General features: G+C 26.3%; 1 protein-coding gene across 1 annotated transcript in view; it reads left to right on the top strand.

Moving 5' to 3' along the window:
* Nucleotides 1-14,003, top strand: part of LOC117175074 (delta-1-pyrroline-5-carboxylate synthase) — a 150,007-nt gene extending 136,004 nt beyond the window's left edge. The window contains exon 6 of the mRNA XM_033364616.1: nucleotides 13,334-14,003. Coding sequence (XP_033220507.1) covers nucleotides 13,334-13,504 — 171 coding nt within the window. The 3' untranslated portion in view covers nucleotides 13,505-14,003. The remainder of the gene's footprint in view (nucleotides 1-13,333) is intronic.
* The last annotated feature ends 1,673 nt before the right edge of the window (nucleotides 14,004-15,676 follow it).

Genomic DNA, 15,676 nt, shown 5'->3' with positions numbered 1-15,676 from the left:
AATGAATAACATCCGCATTCTAGATAAATCTAAAATTCCTCCTCCCTCTATTCTGAATTATACCATTCTCTTCCCCACCGCGTGAGTCACGCTTATCCCTAAAGTTATAAAACTTAATATTATAATAATAAAATGCCTCAACTAACTTATTTTTGCGTCCACTTTCATGACACTACAAACATGGTGACCACAAGAATTCATTTTAAAAATTCTTCACTTTTCTCTGATTCTTCCTTGATTAAATATTAAATTGAATATGTAGTTATCATGCAAGATTTCAATGAGAAATGAGAAAAAAATTCAAGGTTGAAATAATAAAATTAATTAAGACTCGTGGCACAACACATTCTTAACCCGACACTGTTCGTTTCTCACAAGCGGTAAGAATTTTCTTGGTTAGTATACAAGGACCGCTTCGGTCGGTATAAACAGTTAAAATTTGTTCTGTATAAAGTATTTCACTCAGTCTGAAAATTTCGGAAGGGTGCACAGTGGGAAAAATTACTTTTTTGGTTCAATATAACTTTTATGGTTCAAAATAACGTACTGCCCACAAATATTGACGGATTTAGACAAGTATAATTTGAAAAAAAGCTTAAAGAATTTTTAAGAAACACGTCAAGTCTGATTTTTAAACTAGACTTTCAATTTGTGCAATTTGTTTAATTTTTTAATTTAAAATAAAATTTAATTTAATTCGCTCAATTTGTTTAATTAATTTAAATTCAAGTTTTTTATAAATAAGCAGGTATGAGAAAAAAATGGCGATTTTTTGTATTTAACGTTCCCGGTGCTCGGCAATAACATTAAAATCATTGAAATCGCTAAAGTTTCATAGAGTAACATTAGTTAAAGATACTGCAATATTATAAAATAAAGAAACAAACATTTTATAAACAAATTATTTGTTGAAAGAATGTTTTTAACGATTTTTCATCATTTTTTTCAATTATATTTTTCAAAAAATTTAAATAAAAACAATATAATGATGAGGGAATCTCTTCTTGAGAATGTTATTGTTAATATTGGGAACATGTATAATAAGTAAATGCATTAATAAGGCATTTGTTGACAGAAAACTTCGTTTTTTTTCGACATTATTTGTCTTGATCAGGAACTTTGTGCTAATTTTAGAAAACTTCATAATTTTGTTGAATAATCTTATACTTTGTTATGACAAATTCAATAAAAAAATACATAGATTCGTATAGATTCGTATTTTTCGATGGCAACTATTTTATTTAGGAACTTGATTATGATTTCAGGAAAAATTCATAATTTATTGATCAATTTCATGACTTTTTTAAACAATTTTAATAAACAAATGCTTTATTGGGGCATCTGCCGACGAAAAAATTCTTTCTAATAAACAAATCCATTATCCGGAAGCTCCAGCCTTATTAAAAAAATAAAAGTAATGAGAAACTTAAACTGAAAGGGCTGAGATTAAACAAAAAATTGCCATAAAATGCATCATAGAATTTTTCAACTAATTATGAGCATTAATGAAATTATCATTAACTTGCCAATTCAAAAGTCTCACACCGAAAAAAGAAAATTTCCTTTGACAGATACCAAAATAATACATTTGTTTACTAAAATTGTTTTTAAAAAAATAATAAAATAGATCAGCAAATTATGAATTTTTTCTGAAATTATCATGAAGTTTTTAATTTAAAAAGTTCTGATCGAAATAAAAACATATTTTTTCTTTTGACAAATGCCTTATCTATGGATTTGTTTCAAAAATCATGAACTTTATCAACTTATAATGAATGTTGCTGAAATTGTCATAAAGTTTTCAACTGAAAGGACTAGCATAAAAAAAACATTCTTTCTGCCGATAAATGCTTGAATAATGCATTTGTTTATAATATTTGCTTAAAAATATCATAAGATTAATCAACAAATTATGAAATTTTTGAAAATTATCATAAATTGACTAATTAAAAAAAAAATTAAATCGAAAAAAACAGTTTTCGGTCAAAAAATCCCTAATTAATGCATTCGTATATGAAATTTGTTTATAATATTAACAATTATAATCTCAGGACGAAATTTCTTCGTCATTATATTTTTGCCTAAATTTCACACTACATAACTTAAAAAAAAGATAAAACTATAAAAAATTTAAAAAACTTATTTTAACAAATAATTTGTTTATAAATTATTGTTTTGTTTATTGTATAATATTGGAATATCTTTAATCAAAATGTTATACAAATTTACATTCTCTTTGTTGAAATATTTATAAGAGATTTCAATACTAAGTATACACTGAAACCTGGATTTAAGAAACCTGGGTTTAGGGCGTTCCTAGAATATCTAGGAAATTTAAATAAGCTAGAAAAATTGATGGATTAAAATAGTCAAATCAATCTGCAAAAATGTAAAGGATTTTGAAGCAAATAAAAAAATTCGAACTTCAAGCAGATTTCATATTTGTAGTCTCTTGTTTATATCCCGTATTTTCTTCACTTATTTGATGAACACAAACCCAATTCTATAACGTAACTGAACACGACTTCACATGAACAACGCACTTCCCTTACGTAGAATATCGTTCGCTGAGTATATCGCCCGAAATAGAAAATTATTACCACTTGTGAGAAGTGACCAGTGCCGGGCCGACAATTTGTAGTGCCCTGAGCCATATTTAATTTTCTTATTCCAAACTTAAATATTTTTTTGGACATTCTTAACTGATATGAAAAAATGCCCGGCCTAAAAAATGGATAAGCCCTCATAACATTGATAGGAGATCCCGTCCTTATATAATCAGAAACTGTCAAAGAATGTGGGAAAAAATAAAAAAGGCGGTGTTTTTAGAAAATCTTCTTTATTTTTTTCAGAGAATTTTGAAAAAATGAAAAGATTTTCAAGGATACCCCATATTTTATATATTTTTTATAATTGTTACAATGTTTTTGATAAGATCAAAAGGGCAGTCTATCAGTTTTATGCGGGCTAAAATATTTTTGAGGGCAAGAACCCTTTTTTTTAGAATTTGTTCTTTTTTTAAAACTTTTATAGATGTGTAAACTTTTGCCTGAACATTTCTTTGTACCTTTGGTTATTTCCGATAAAAATACTGAAATTAGCTTTTTAAAATATAGTTTTTTTTTCAATATGACCCAGTGGTTTACCAAAAATTAAATTCTAAAGTTCATTTTAACTCCAGAATGATATATCTAATTAAAGAATCATTCTGATGTCACCTAGACTTTTCTTGAATTGTTGTCTGCTTTAAAAAGAACATTGTCTCGATTATATTTCAAAATATTAAAGAACAAAAAAAATGTTTTTTTCAATTAAATTATCAATTTTATAAACAATAGGTAATTTTCAGTTTTTCTCAGTGCAAAGTTAAAATATTTCAGTCACAAATTATTAAAAAACGCAACTTATTTTGCACGCTTGATATTATTTCATAATCGTCCTTCAATTTTAAGGATAACTAAATGATGAATTTTTCGAGAAATTATATTATTATTGTCAAAAAAATGTGGATTAATGAGATATAACGTGAATTTTAAATAACCGTTAAAAATTAATGGTCATGTAACATTTTTATTCTAGATTTTCTCAAATTGATTTAAACGATTTGACATGTAAATAAATTTAAGTTTATTTCGTAAAAAATATTCCAAACATTTCAAAATGTTAGTTTTGTTTAATTGTAAGTAACTGCCGGAATAGCAGATATTTTTAAATTTTTTGAACGTAAATAAAAAATTGATAATAATTTTGAGTAAAATCATGTATGAAAGAAATATACAAAATAATTTACTTTCATGAAGAAATGTCGGTATTCTGTGTAAAATTTGAACATTTTGAAAGTTCTTCCAATGTCTTCTTTAAAAACTTGTAACAGCACTTTATTTTAGGATCATTGGGAGCAGAACTTTTTTATCTTTTATGTCATTTTGAGGAAAAAAATTCATCTCGTGAATTACCAAATATAAAAAATATTGCATGCAAATTTGCATAAAAATATATATCCTGCCTATGTACAAAATGTATAAAAATTCAACTAAAAATACTAAAAACTTTTCATTAAACAAATTAATTTTTCACAACGAAAAAACTAATTTTCAAGCAAAGAGGTGAACTTTCCACTACAATAATGAATCTTCTCCTGAAATTAAATTTTCAGTTAAAAAATAAAATTTCTATCACCCAATAGAGATTCTAAAGAAATGGTTAAAAATGTTACCCAATAAAAAGAAATTTTCACAAAGTAGTTCAACTTTTAACCAAACAGTTAAATTTTTAATCTAAATAAAACTAAATTAAAATGTAAAATTTAATAATGGAATTTTCAATGAATAACGATCAATTCTTTATCATAGGTGGAATGGGTAAATTTCCATTTGAGAAGATTGATTTTTTACCAGAAAAGATAAATTCCTAACAAAATACTTAAATTTTCAACTCAAGTGATGAATTTTAAACTAGCATAATTACATTTGCAGTTCGAAAATAAAATTTTAGCCAAACAGTTGAATTTTCAAACCAAATGAGCTGATTTCTTAATAAAAAAATTTAATAGCTGAATTTTCAACTAATATAACCGTTTGGTAGTTAACAATCATAATTAATCACTAGTACCGAAAAAATTAAAAACTACATCTGAATTTTTGTTCAAAATCTTTAAAAATGTACATTTTCTTATAATTTTTTAGAATCTTGACAAGTTTTAAATTATTTCTTAATCGTTTCAAAACTTATAAATACTTCTAAACCTTACTCGGATTTTTTCAAAATTTTGTAATCTTGGAACACTGATCATTTTTCTTAAAAATCTTTTATATTTCCATTCCAAATTTTAGGAAATGACTTTCAATTTTCTCTAGAATCAATTTTTCAAATAAAAAATCTTTTGAAATTTTCCAATGAATCTTGAAAAAAATTGAGTCTCTTCAAGCCTCTCGAAATTCCAGAATATACGTGACCTGAGGCAATCCTGTATAAAGTTTCATTGCGGCTTCTTGCTTCACCAAAGAGAATACTGAATGCTCATTAAATGAGGAGAAGTGTGCCCTAAAAATACTCAATGTTTTTTTTTTCACGCACCCCTTAAATTTTTTCCATCCAGTGAAAAAATTCATTCGCATTTTTTTAAATTTTTGAACAAAAGTTCAACCACAATCCTGATACCTTAAAGAGCCTCAAAATAATTATATTGTTTAATAAACTATAATTTCTGTAAAGCCTATAAGTATTTTACAGAAAATACAACTGATTGTCGCAATGTTTTGAAAATTTTATACCTAAATGTCTGGGTACGATATAGGAAATGGGAAAATTAAAACTACAAAATAAAAAAATTTAAAGCCTATAGAGGGTAATTTTTCAGGGTTAGGGGTAGTATTTTAACGAAAATTAAAATCAATAAATAGTTTTACCCACTTTTAGGCAATTTCAGCGATTTTTTAAAGTAAAAACTCCAATGTTTTCAGTTTAGTTTTTTAGTATTACACTCAATAGGAAATGTAGTACAAATTTCGCGGAATAGTTTTTTAATATAACTGTCCATCCTATAGGTCTATTAGTTAAAAAATGTACAGTTTTGTAAAAATATTGTATAATAGTTTATACTTATTTAAAAAAGGGCTCCATATTTTGTTTTTAACTATCCAACTTTTCAAAAATAATCAATAATAAGGCGTTAAATGCCATTATAATCCTAATGACAAAAAATTACTTTATGAGAAACAAAAACTTCTTTTTGATACTTTCTTCTTTAGTTTGTAATCTAAAATAAAACATTTTAAATTTTATTAGATATGCCACTTTTTTACTGATTAAACTCAATTTACTGAATTAAAAAAAAAATTTTTTCAAGTTTCAAACTGTAATTTTTTCTTACATAAAATAACGTCTGAATTGATAAGTATTTTTCAATTTTCTTGCACTCATCTTAAAGACAAGTTTCTATAGAATCACAGCGTCTTATCAGCATGCTTGTACAATTTTTTTTCTTGCGTTTGATAACAGTTTGAAGTTAGAAAAAAAATTATAAAATGTCGAAGTCATGCCATTTTTAGGAAAATAATAATAAAAATCGCAAATATGTATTTCTTGTCGAATTTTTGTAGGGAAAGCTTAAATATTGCTTTCATATAATAAAAAATTGCTCTTCTCCAGAAAAGATTATTTACATTTTTATGAAATCATCGTTACAACTTTAATTGACATTAAGTTAGTGCTCCATGCGATGAAAACTTGTACAATTCTTCTGATGAATTCTGAATAGTTACTAAGATTTTATAGACATTTATCTTTTAAGTAAGTCCAAAAATATTTTAAAATGTGAATTATTTCAAATTTTATTGAAAAAATGTTTAATTACAAATTGCACAATTATGGTTATATCTTTCTACAAAATTTACCAAATAATTTCATCTTGGGCTCATTTTATTCAGAACTTAGCTTTCAACCTGCACATGGAAAAATGTTAACATACAAGTCATAAAATTAAAATTTTGTTTCGGCAGCTTAGTTTTCTTCAAATTTCAAAAAGGACTTTTTTATTAAAACTTTCTCGATGTATTTAATATGTCTTATATACTTTTAAAGAAGAAAAAGTCCTGTAATTTTATATGGGGATGAAACAGCTTTTTATAGAATTTAAAAAAACTGTTTTAAACAAAAACTAATTTATTATAGGTTTAAAATCTGAGGATATAATTGCGGTGTATTTATTATTTCAAATATATTTTAAAAAAATAAAAACATCCTGCAATGTATTATAGGATGTAAAAAGCTTCTTATAAAAGTTTTAAAGAGAATTTTACAACAAACAAGAAAATAATTTATTATAGGCTTAAAACTATACGATAGACTTTTTATGTATCTATTATTTTTCATATAACTTTATAGAAAAATTCATCTTCAATGTATTATAGGAAGCAAAAAGCTTCTTATAAGACTTCAAAAGATAATTTTTTTAATGAAAAATAAATCATTTTAGATAGATTTAAAATGAGAGGATATAATTGTATTATATTTATTATTTCTCATACACTTTTCAAAAAGAAAAACATCCTGCAATGTTTAATAGGAAGTGAAAAGCTTATTATAAAATTTCTAAAGAAAATATTCCTTTTGACAACACAATAATTTATTATAGGTTTCAAATGAGAGGATAGAATTGTGATGTAATTATTATTTTTCATGTACTTTTAAAGAAGAAAAACATCCTGTAATGATTTGCGGGAGATAAGAAGCTTCCTATAAAATTTCTAAAGAAAATTTTTGTAGAAAAAGAGCCAGTTTATTATACGTGTAAAATGTAAGGATTAAACTGTAATGTATTTATTATTTCTTATATACTTTTAAAGAAGAAAGCACCCTTCAATAATTAATAGAAAGTAATAATCTGCTTATAAAACTTCGAATAAAACTTTGTTTCTCAAAACATATATATCGTTCATTATAGGTTTAGAATGAGAGGATAGAATTGAGTTGTATTAATTATTTCTTATATAAATTCAAAGAAGAAAAACAACATTCAATGCTTTACAGCAAGTAAAAATCTTCTTATAAAACTTCTAATTAAATTCCTTTAGAACCAAATAAAAATTTATTATAGATTTAAAATTAAAGGATAGAATAGTGGTGTATGTTTATTATTCTCATATATTTGAAGAAAAAAACGTCACACAATGTTTTATAGGATGTAACAATTTTCTTATAAAACTTCAAAAGAAAGGTTTTTAATAAATAATAAATAATAAATAATTTGATATAGGTTTAAAGTGAGTGGATAGAATTTTATTATATTTATTACTTCTCATACTCTTTTAAAAAAGAAAAACATCCTGCAATGTTTTATAGGAAGTAAAAAGCTTCATCTAAAACTTCTAAAGAAAATTTTCTTGCAAACAGAAACTGATTCATTATATGATTAGAATTGTGATGTAATTATGATTTTTCATATACTTTTAAATAAGTAAAACATCCTGTATTGTTTTGCAGGAAGTAAGAAGTTCCCTATAAAACTTCTGAAGACAGGGTTTTTTTTAGGAACAAGCACTAATTTATTATAGGATTGAAATAAGAGGATACGATTGTCTTATATATTTATTATTTCTCATACACTTTGAAAAAAATACACATCCTGCAATGTTTTATAGGAAGTAAAAAGATTCTTATGAAACTTTGAAAGACAATTAAAACAAAACTAATTTAATATATATTTAAAATGAGAGGATAGAATTGTGATCTATTTATCTTTTCTTATATTCCTTCAAAGAAGAAAAGCATTCTGCAATGTTCTATAGGAATTAAAAAGCTTCTTCTAAAACTTCTAAAAGAGAAATTTGTTATGCACAAAAAAAACAATTTTATATAGGTTTAATATGAGAGGATAGAATTTTCATGTATTTATTATTCCTTATATACTTTTAGAGAAGAGAAACATCCTATAATATATTATAGGAAGTAAAAAGCTTATTATAAAACTTCAAAAGAAAAGTTTTTTATAAAAAATAAATAATTTGATTTAGGTTTAAAATGAGTGAATAGAACTTTATTATATTTATTACTTCTTATACACTTTTAAGTAAGAAAAACGTCCAGCAATGTTTTATAGGAAGTAAAAAGCTCCATATAAAACTTCTAAAGAAAACTTTTTTGTAAACAAAAACTAATTTATTATAGTATTAAAACAAGGGGATAGAATTTTATTGTAACTATTATTTTACCTATACTTTTAAAGACGAAAAACATCCGGTAATGTTTTACAGGATGTAAGAAGTTTCCTATAAAACTTCTAAAGACAGTTTTCTTAGGCGCAAAAACTAATTTATTATAGGAATGAAATAAGAGGACACGATTGTCTTACGCTTATTATTTCTCACACACTTTGAAAAAAGAAACACGCCCTGCAATGTTTTATAGGAAGTAAAAAGCTTCTTTTAAAACTTCTAAAGATAAATTTTATACATTTAAAAGAAACGAATTTTATATAGGTTTAAAATGAGAGGATAGAATTGTGATTTATTGATTATTTCTTATATACTTTTAAAGAAGAAAAACATCCTATAATGTATTAGAGAAAGTAAAAAGCTTCTTATAAAACTACTAAAGAAAATTTGTGTACAAAAAAAAATTTATTACAGGTATAAAATAAGAGGATAGGATTGTGATGTATTTACTCATATACTTTTGAAGAAAAAAATCCTGCCATATCTTATGGGAAGTAAAAAGCTTTTTATGAAAATTCTAAATAAAATGTACAGCACTGGTAATAATGGAAAATGATTCCTATATTTTTGTTTAAATTATCATTAGAAAATTCAAATTGTTTTGAAAAGAGTGTAGAAAACTGATTGGCAATAATAAAAAATAAATATGATTTCGATATGCTCTTAACAGATTTGTAGACTTTTTAATCTGTAATCACTGCTCTTATCGTTTAACTTGTAAATTTTTGCAGAAACGATAAATCCGAAGCGTAATGAGCCATATTATCATAATGACTTTCAGATAATGGACTTTGAGATAAGAAATGCTTCAAGACTTTTAGAATAGTAGCAGTGCTGTATGAATGTACTTTATAAACTTTTAAAGATAAATAAAATATTTTTAATAGATTTTTTTTCAACTCGGATATTATTAGTGATTCCGGAAACTAAAGAAAAGACTAATTAAAAGATATATTATTAACGTTTTGATTAAATTTGAAACTTTTCTATCCATTTTCTTCAAATGTTTACATAAGTAAAAGAAAAATTAAGAAAAGTCTTAAGGAGTCTCGAAGTTGGTTGCAGAACTTTCATAAATGAAAACTTGAAACGAGACAAAAGTTAAAAGCCAAATGAATTCTAGAAAAACTTAGTTTCTTAGTGCAGAAGTAAATGTAATGGACTGCAATGTGAAATTCGCTGATTTTTCTCAAAGTTTCTGAGACAAAAGAAAACCAATGTATAAAATAATACTAATAGAACCAGAGAAAATACTCAATTCCGAGAGAATTTGAGCGTAATCGTCGTTTAAAACCTATTTGAAATTTTTGTCAAAGATGTAAAAATATTGATATAGACTTTTTGTAGAAATTTTGTTGAAACACAATTTTTATGTGAATTCGAAAATTCAGAGGAAAATAAAAAAATCAAACCTCCTTGGCATAAAGAACAAACTAAAATCTTTTCAAAATATGTGAAATTATTTTCAAATGATTAAAATTTAATGAAAATAACCTAAAATCTTTTAAAACATTATAAAATGGTCGTAATCTCTGGAAATAGCTTGACGTATTCGAAAATGTATAAAACCTTACAAAATTCTTTATTTCTTATTAATATATTGTTTTAAAATTTATTAAAATATCTTCAGAGCTTTCGAATTACTTAAAATTATTTAAAAATTTAAAATTACTTAAATCGTTAAAATGTTTGAAAATCTTATTTAATATCTTAGAATCTTTTTAAATGCTCGTGAAAAATTGGTTTAAATCTCATAAAATCATCCGATTCCTCCGAAATCCCTTGAAATCTGTTGAAATCTCCTGGAATTCTTTAAAGTTCGCGAAAATTCTTTGAAAATTTGAAAAATACCAAAAGAATTTTTTAATTCTTTGGAATATTTTCAAATGATTGAATCGTATTTTAAAAAAACCATTGAGTGTTTTAAAAATTGAGAAATTATTTTAAATCCTTCGAAATCCCTTGAAACTTTCAAAGCTGCTACATCATTAAAAATGCTCGAAAATCTTTGAAATCCTTCAAGATCAGTTCAAATTATTAAATAGATGAAAAATACTCTAAAATATTTGAAACCCTCAAAAATATTTCAAAATTCCTTGAAATGTTGTACAGCTTTAGAAAATTTCTTAGAATTTTGAAAAATATCCTAAAATCGTAGAAAAATTTGAAATCCCTTTAAAATAATTAAAAACTGTTAGACATATCAATGATGGTTTTGTAAACTATGAACAGTGCTACATTTTGTGCTTATATTGCAAAAAATAGAATAAAAAACAAAATGGAGTAAAATTTTGTAACATAGAGTAAAATTTTAAATTTTATTTGTGAAAAATATTTAAAAATATGATTGAGTTAGGAAAAAGTATTAGTTTATTTGAACGCTTAAAACTTTAGGTACATAATTTAAATCATTTCCAAAAACTATTAAAAACAAGTTTTCAACAGTTCCTATAATATTAAATTAATATAAAGATTCACCCAAATTTAAAGAAAATTCTTTCCCTTACTTTTTTTTTGCAATGAAGAAACCTAAGCTTTTTTTCCTTGAGACTAAAATAAAATCAAAACAAGTCATTTTTTATAGAAAAAAAGTATTTCTGTAAAGTGCTTTCAGGTAGAAAGTAAAATCCTGAAAAATAAATATCCCGACATTGTAAAATTCCTGAAAAAGAAAATATTTGAAATAGAAAATGTTCGAAACTACAAAATTGCCGAAATTTAAAGATCTCGATTTGAAAGATTTTCGAATAATAACATTTCCGAACAATTTATAATATTAGTAAATTTAAAAATCCCCGAATGATAAAGTTTCCAACAGTTTATATTACCGAATTTAAAAATTCTGCAAATGCCATTTCCAATAGAAAATTACCGAATTATAAAATATCCGATACTGCAAAATCCCGAAACTAGAAAATTATCGTATTTGAACAATTAAAAAAACTTTCTTTTTTAATAAACCATAATTAGTCATTCAAATTACAACAATGGAATATTTTGAGAACAATTTTTTTTGGATTTTCAATGTGTTTTCTTTTTACTTATTGTTTGAATTTGAAATAACAGTAATTGAAAATAATATTTCAAACTGCAAAAGAAATTTCAAATTAAAACAATAATTTTAAAATATACCTTGAATATTACACACAAAAATTTCTTTGTTCAGAAATTTTTTTTCATTTTTCCCCTCTTACAATTTCCCCCCTATTTAGGGATTGACAAGACCCAAAAAAATCAGAAATAGGAAATACAACTAATGACAAAATCATTTTTCATTGTATTTTTTCTATAAAATAAACGTTAGAAATGTACAATCACGTATTTTCTTGATTGATAAGGGGTTTATGTGAAAAATAATTTTATAATTAGTGGTTTTTTCTATTTTTTAATTTTTTTGGGTCTTCTTAACCCTTAAATAAGGGTAATTTTTTTAATTTAAAAAAATGAAAAGCGAAGCTCATTTTGGTTTTCAATAACGAGTAATTTGATACCCATAACATATTTTTATATTTTTTGTCCCAGGTCGCTAAGGAGGTCCAAAATATAGGATAAGTTTGAAAAAATGATTGAAGGCGAAGTAGGATAATTAATGGTAGGGAAAGTAGGGGGTGTATGGGAAGTGAGGGGAAATGAAAAGGCGGGAAAAGCAGGGGAAGTGAGAGCAAATGATGGGAGGAAATTATGGGAGGAAAAGTAGAGAAATTAAGGAAAAATTAGTAGAGAAGTAAAAGAAGTGAGGGAAAATGAGGGATTTAAAGCAGGGAGAGCGGGGGAAGAAGCAGTAATAGAAGTAATGATAAATTATAAGGGAAAGTGAAAGGAAATTATTGGAGGTGAAGTTTGGTAAGCGATGGTAGGAAAAGTAGGGGATGTAGGGGAAGTGAGGGGAAATGAGAAGAGGGCAAGCAGAGGAAGTGAGAGAAAATTAAAGGAAAGTATGGGAGAAAAGTAGAGAAATTAACGGTAAATTAGAGGATAAGTAGAAGAAATGAGGGAAAATGAAGGATTTAAATTAGGGAGAACGAGAGGAGGGGCAGTAATAGAAGTAATGGGTAGTGGGAGGAGGAGTATTAAATAAAATGTGAGAAGGGAATGTATAGAAAATAAAGCAACATAAAGTAATGAAAGTGTATCGTGAGTAATTATGGGAAGTGAGGAGGTAAGAAAAGGGAAAATATGAGAAGTGGCGGAAAATGATGGCTTGGGAACAAGCGTAATTGAGGGGAATGAAACCGAGGCAGGTAGAAAAAGTGAGGAGGAATAAGGGCTTATGAATTAGGGAAAGGTAAGTATTAGCTGGAGAAGTGAGGAGAGGACGAAATAGACGAGGAAGAATTTAGGCAAGGAAGGGAGTAGCGAAGCTTAAAGTCTGGTAAGGGGAAGTAGAGAGGGGGGATAGGGGTTAGAACGACTTAATTACCTTATTAAGAGGTTACAAAATCCTTTTTTGTAGTTATGACTGATTTTTTAAACTGTTTTTGCATTTTAATCCCATGATTTGGAAGGAATTTGATCTTGTTGATATTATTTGTGATTGTCTTTGATTGAAAATCTTTCAATCAATTCGAATTTGATGTGTGTCAATAACCACACTTTAATTATGTGAATTGCTGTTTCAGGTTGGCATTTCGACTGCTCGAATTCATGCTCGAGGTCCCGTGGGAGTTGACGGTTTATTAACGACGAAGTGGGTTTTGCGAGGAGATGGTCACACGGCGTCAGACTTTACAGAAAGTGGTGGCAAAACTTTCCTTCATCAACCCTTGCCAATCGTCGAAGAGGTGCTCTGAATTTCAACTCACGTCGAAGACGAAGAAACTTCGACATCCACCGATTCGGCTGTGACGCGATTCGTACTTTATATCTTATCGGTTTTTAATTTATCTCGAAAAAGTTCCACGTCAAAATTCCCTTGTTGCAAGGAAAAGGCTTGATCAATCTGCGGAAAATACGATAAGTAAATTTGCCTTTGTTAGATAAATTTCTCTTCCCTTTTAAATCTCTAGAATATCAAGAAAATAAAATTTACGTGGGGAAAGCTGAGGAGTGCTAAGTCCAATCAAGCTAACTTTACAGAAGAAAAAAAACTTTCTAAAGAAACAATTTACAAGCGATTGAGCAGATTATTTATTTTCTTTGTAGGGGGGCACAAATTAATTACGTACCTTTTTCTGGAGGAGGGGGAGGGGGACAAAGAATTTTAATGGAAGTTTCCTGTATCTGATTATTCTTTTTTAAATGATCTTTTTAAGCAGTAATTTTTAAACTATTATACGCATTTTATCATTATTTGTTCTATTTTTACTAGGTAATATTCCTTATGATCTGCGTGCAATAAAAATACAGTGGAGGAATTAAAAATTATTTAAATCCTCAATGAAATCTCGTGGAATTCTTGTAAATTTTTGCAAGGGGATGTAGAGGAAGTGAGGTGAAATGATTAGTGAAAAATTAGTAGTAGCAATCCAATGAAAATAGCGATGGACTTAGCACCATTTAGATTTCTTTGGTTTTATAAATAGAAATAGTAGATAAATCGTTAAGAAAATCATTTGATATACATATATTTTATTTATTTCATAAAAAATTACACTATTAATAAGAAAAAAGAAAAATTTTGAGTATGAGTACGAAATATTTTTTTATTTGAATGATAATATTTCGAATTGTTTAATATAATGACCATCAAATTGTTGAACAAATTGAATAAAGTGTAAGTTTATTTTATAATTTATTTTGAAATCCTATCAGTCCCTTAAATCCAATGAAATCTTTTAAATATTATTCAATAACTGGAAACCTTTCTGAAATCCTTTGAAATTTTCTGAAATCGTTCGAAATTTCGTGGAAATCTTAAAAAATATTAAAATTCTGTTAAATTTATTATCAATCTCATAAACTTTGAAACGTGTAGTATTTAAAAAATTTGTTTAATTATTAAATATTTGAAATCCTGATAAGATCTGATAAAGCCCTTTTAAATACCTTAAAATCTTTTTAAATTAACTGAAATCTTTAGGGGGAAAACACTTAAATCTAAAAAATTAAAATTGAATTGAAATTCCTTGAATCTTATGGAATCTTTAAATTTTTTCTTTAAATCCTATGGATTCCTCAAATGTGGTCAAATTCCTTAAAATCCCTTAAAATGTTGTAAATACTTTAAAAATTCCTCAAAATCTTCTGAAATCCTTTTAATCTCTAAAGACAATTAAAATCGCGAATATCTTCTTAAATCAAAACTATTTAAATGCTTGAAATTACGTTTTCCAAGAACCCCTAAACTCTGATGGAATTCTCTCAATATCTGAACATTCTTCTTTAGAAATATTTTGAAATCCCTTAAAATCCTTATATAATTTTTTTTCCTGTAAATTCCTTAATTTTTATGAAACATTAACAATATTTTAAATATTAATGACATCCTGTATAACTTTATTAAATTCTTTGAAACTTTCTGAAATCGTACGAAATTTTTCGAGAATTTTTTAAATGTTAAAATCTCTTTAAAATTCCTAGTAATGTCGAAAAATCTAGGAAAATTCAGTAAAGCATCTCAAAATCTATAACATCCTTTAAACTTCTGTCAAAAATGATAAAATCTTTGAAATACAAGCTTATGCAAGCTAATGCAAGCTAATGCAAGCTAATGCAAGCTTATGTTAACCCTCTCGGCGTACACTGGTGTGAATCTGCACTAACAAAATTTTCAAGTTGCTGGCATTTTCCGCTTTCACTTTTCCGAGGTATACCCCCACTACGACAAATATACGGTACCTCTCTAGCATCTATTGTCGTTGAGTCCACATTCATTTGTGGCTTGGCAGTCGAAGAAGCAGGTATTAAACTTCGTGTGTGCAGCATCGTTGCCGACTCCGAAATATACAAGTAGTGAATTTTGCTGTTGGGCACTTGGATTTCTATTAAAAGTAAGTAAATTTAATCTTTCTTACAATAATTAT

Source organism: Belonocnema kinseyi, chromosome 6 (assembly GCF_010883055.1).
Source record: "Belonocnema kinseyi isolate 2016_QV_RU_SX_M_011 chromosome 6, B_treatae_v1, whole genome shotgun sequence".
Classification (NCBI taxonomy): Eukaryota; Metazoa; Arthropoda; class Insecta; order Hymenoptera; family Cynipidae; genus Belonocnema; species Belonocnema kinseyi.
The sequence above is the reverse complement of the archived record's forward strand: the minus strand, read 5'-3'. Positions and strand labels throughout refer to the sequence as shown.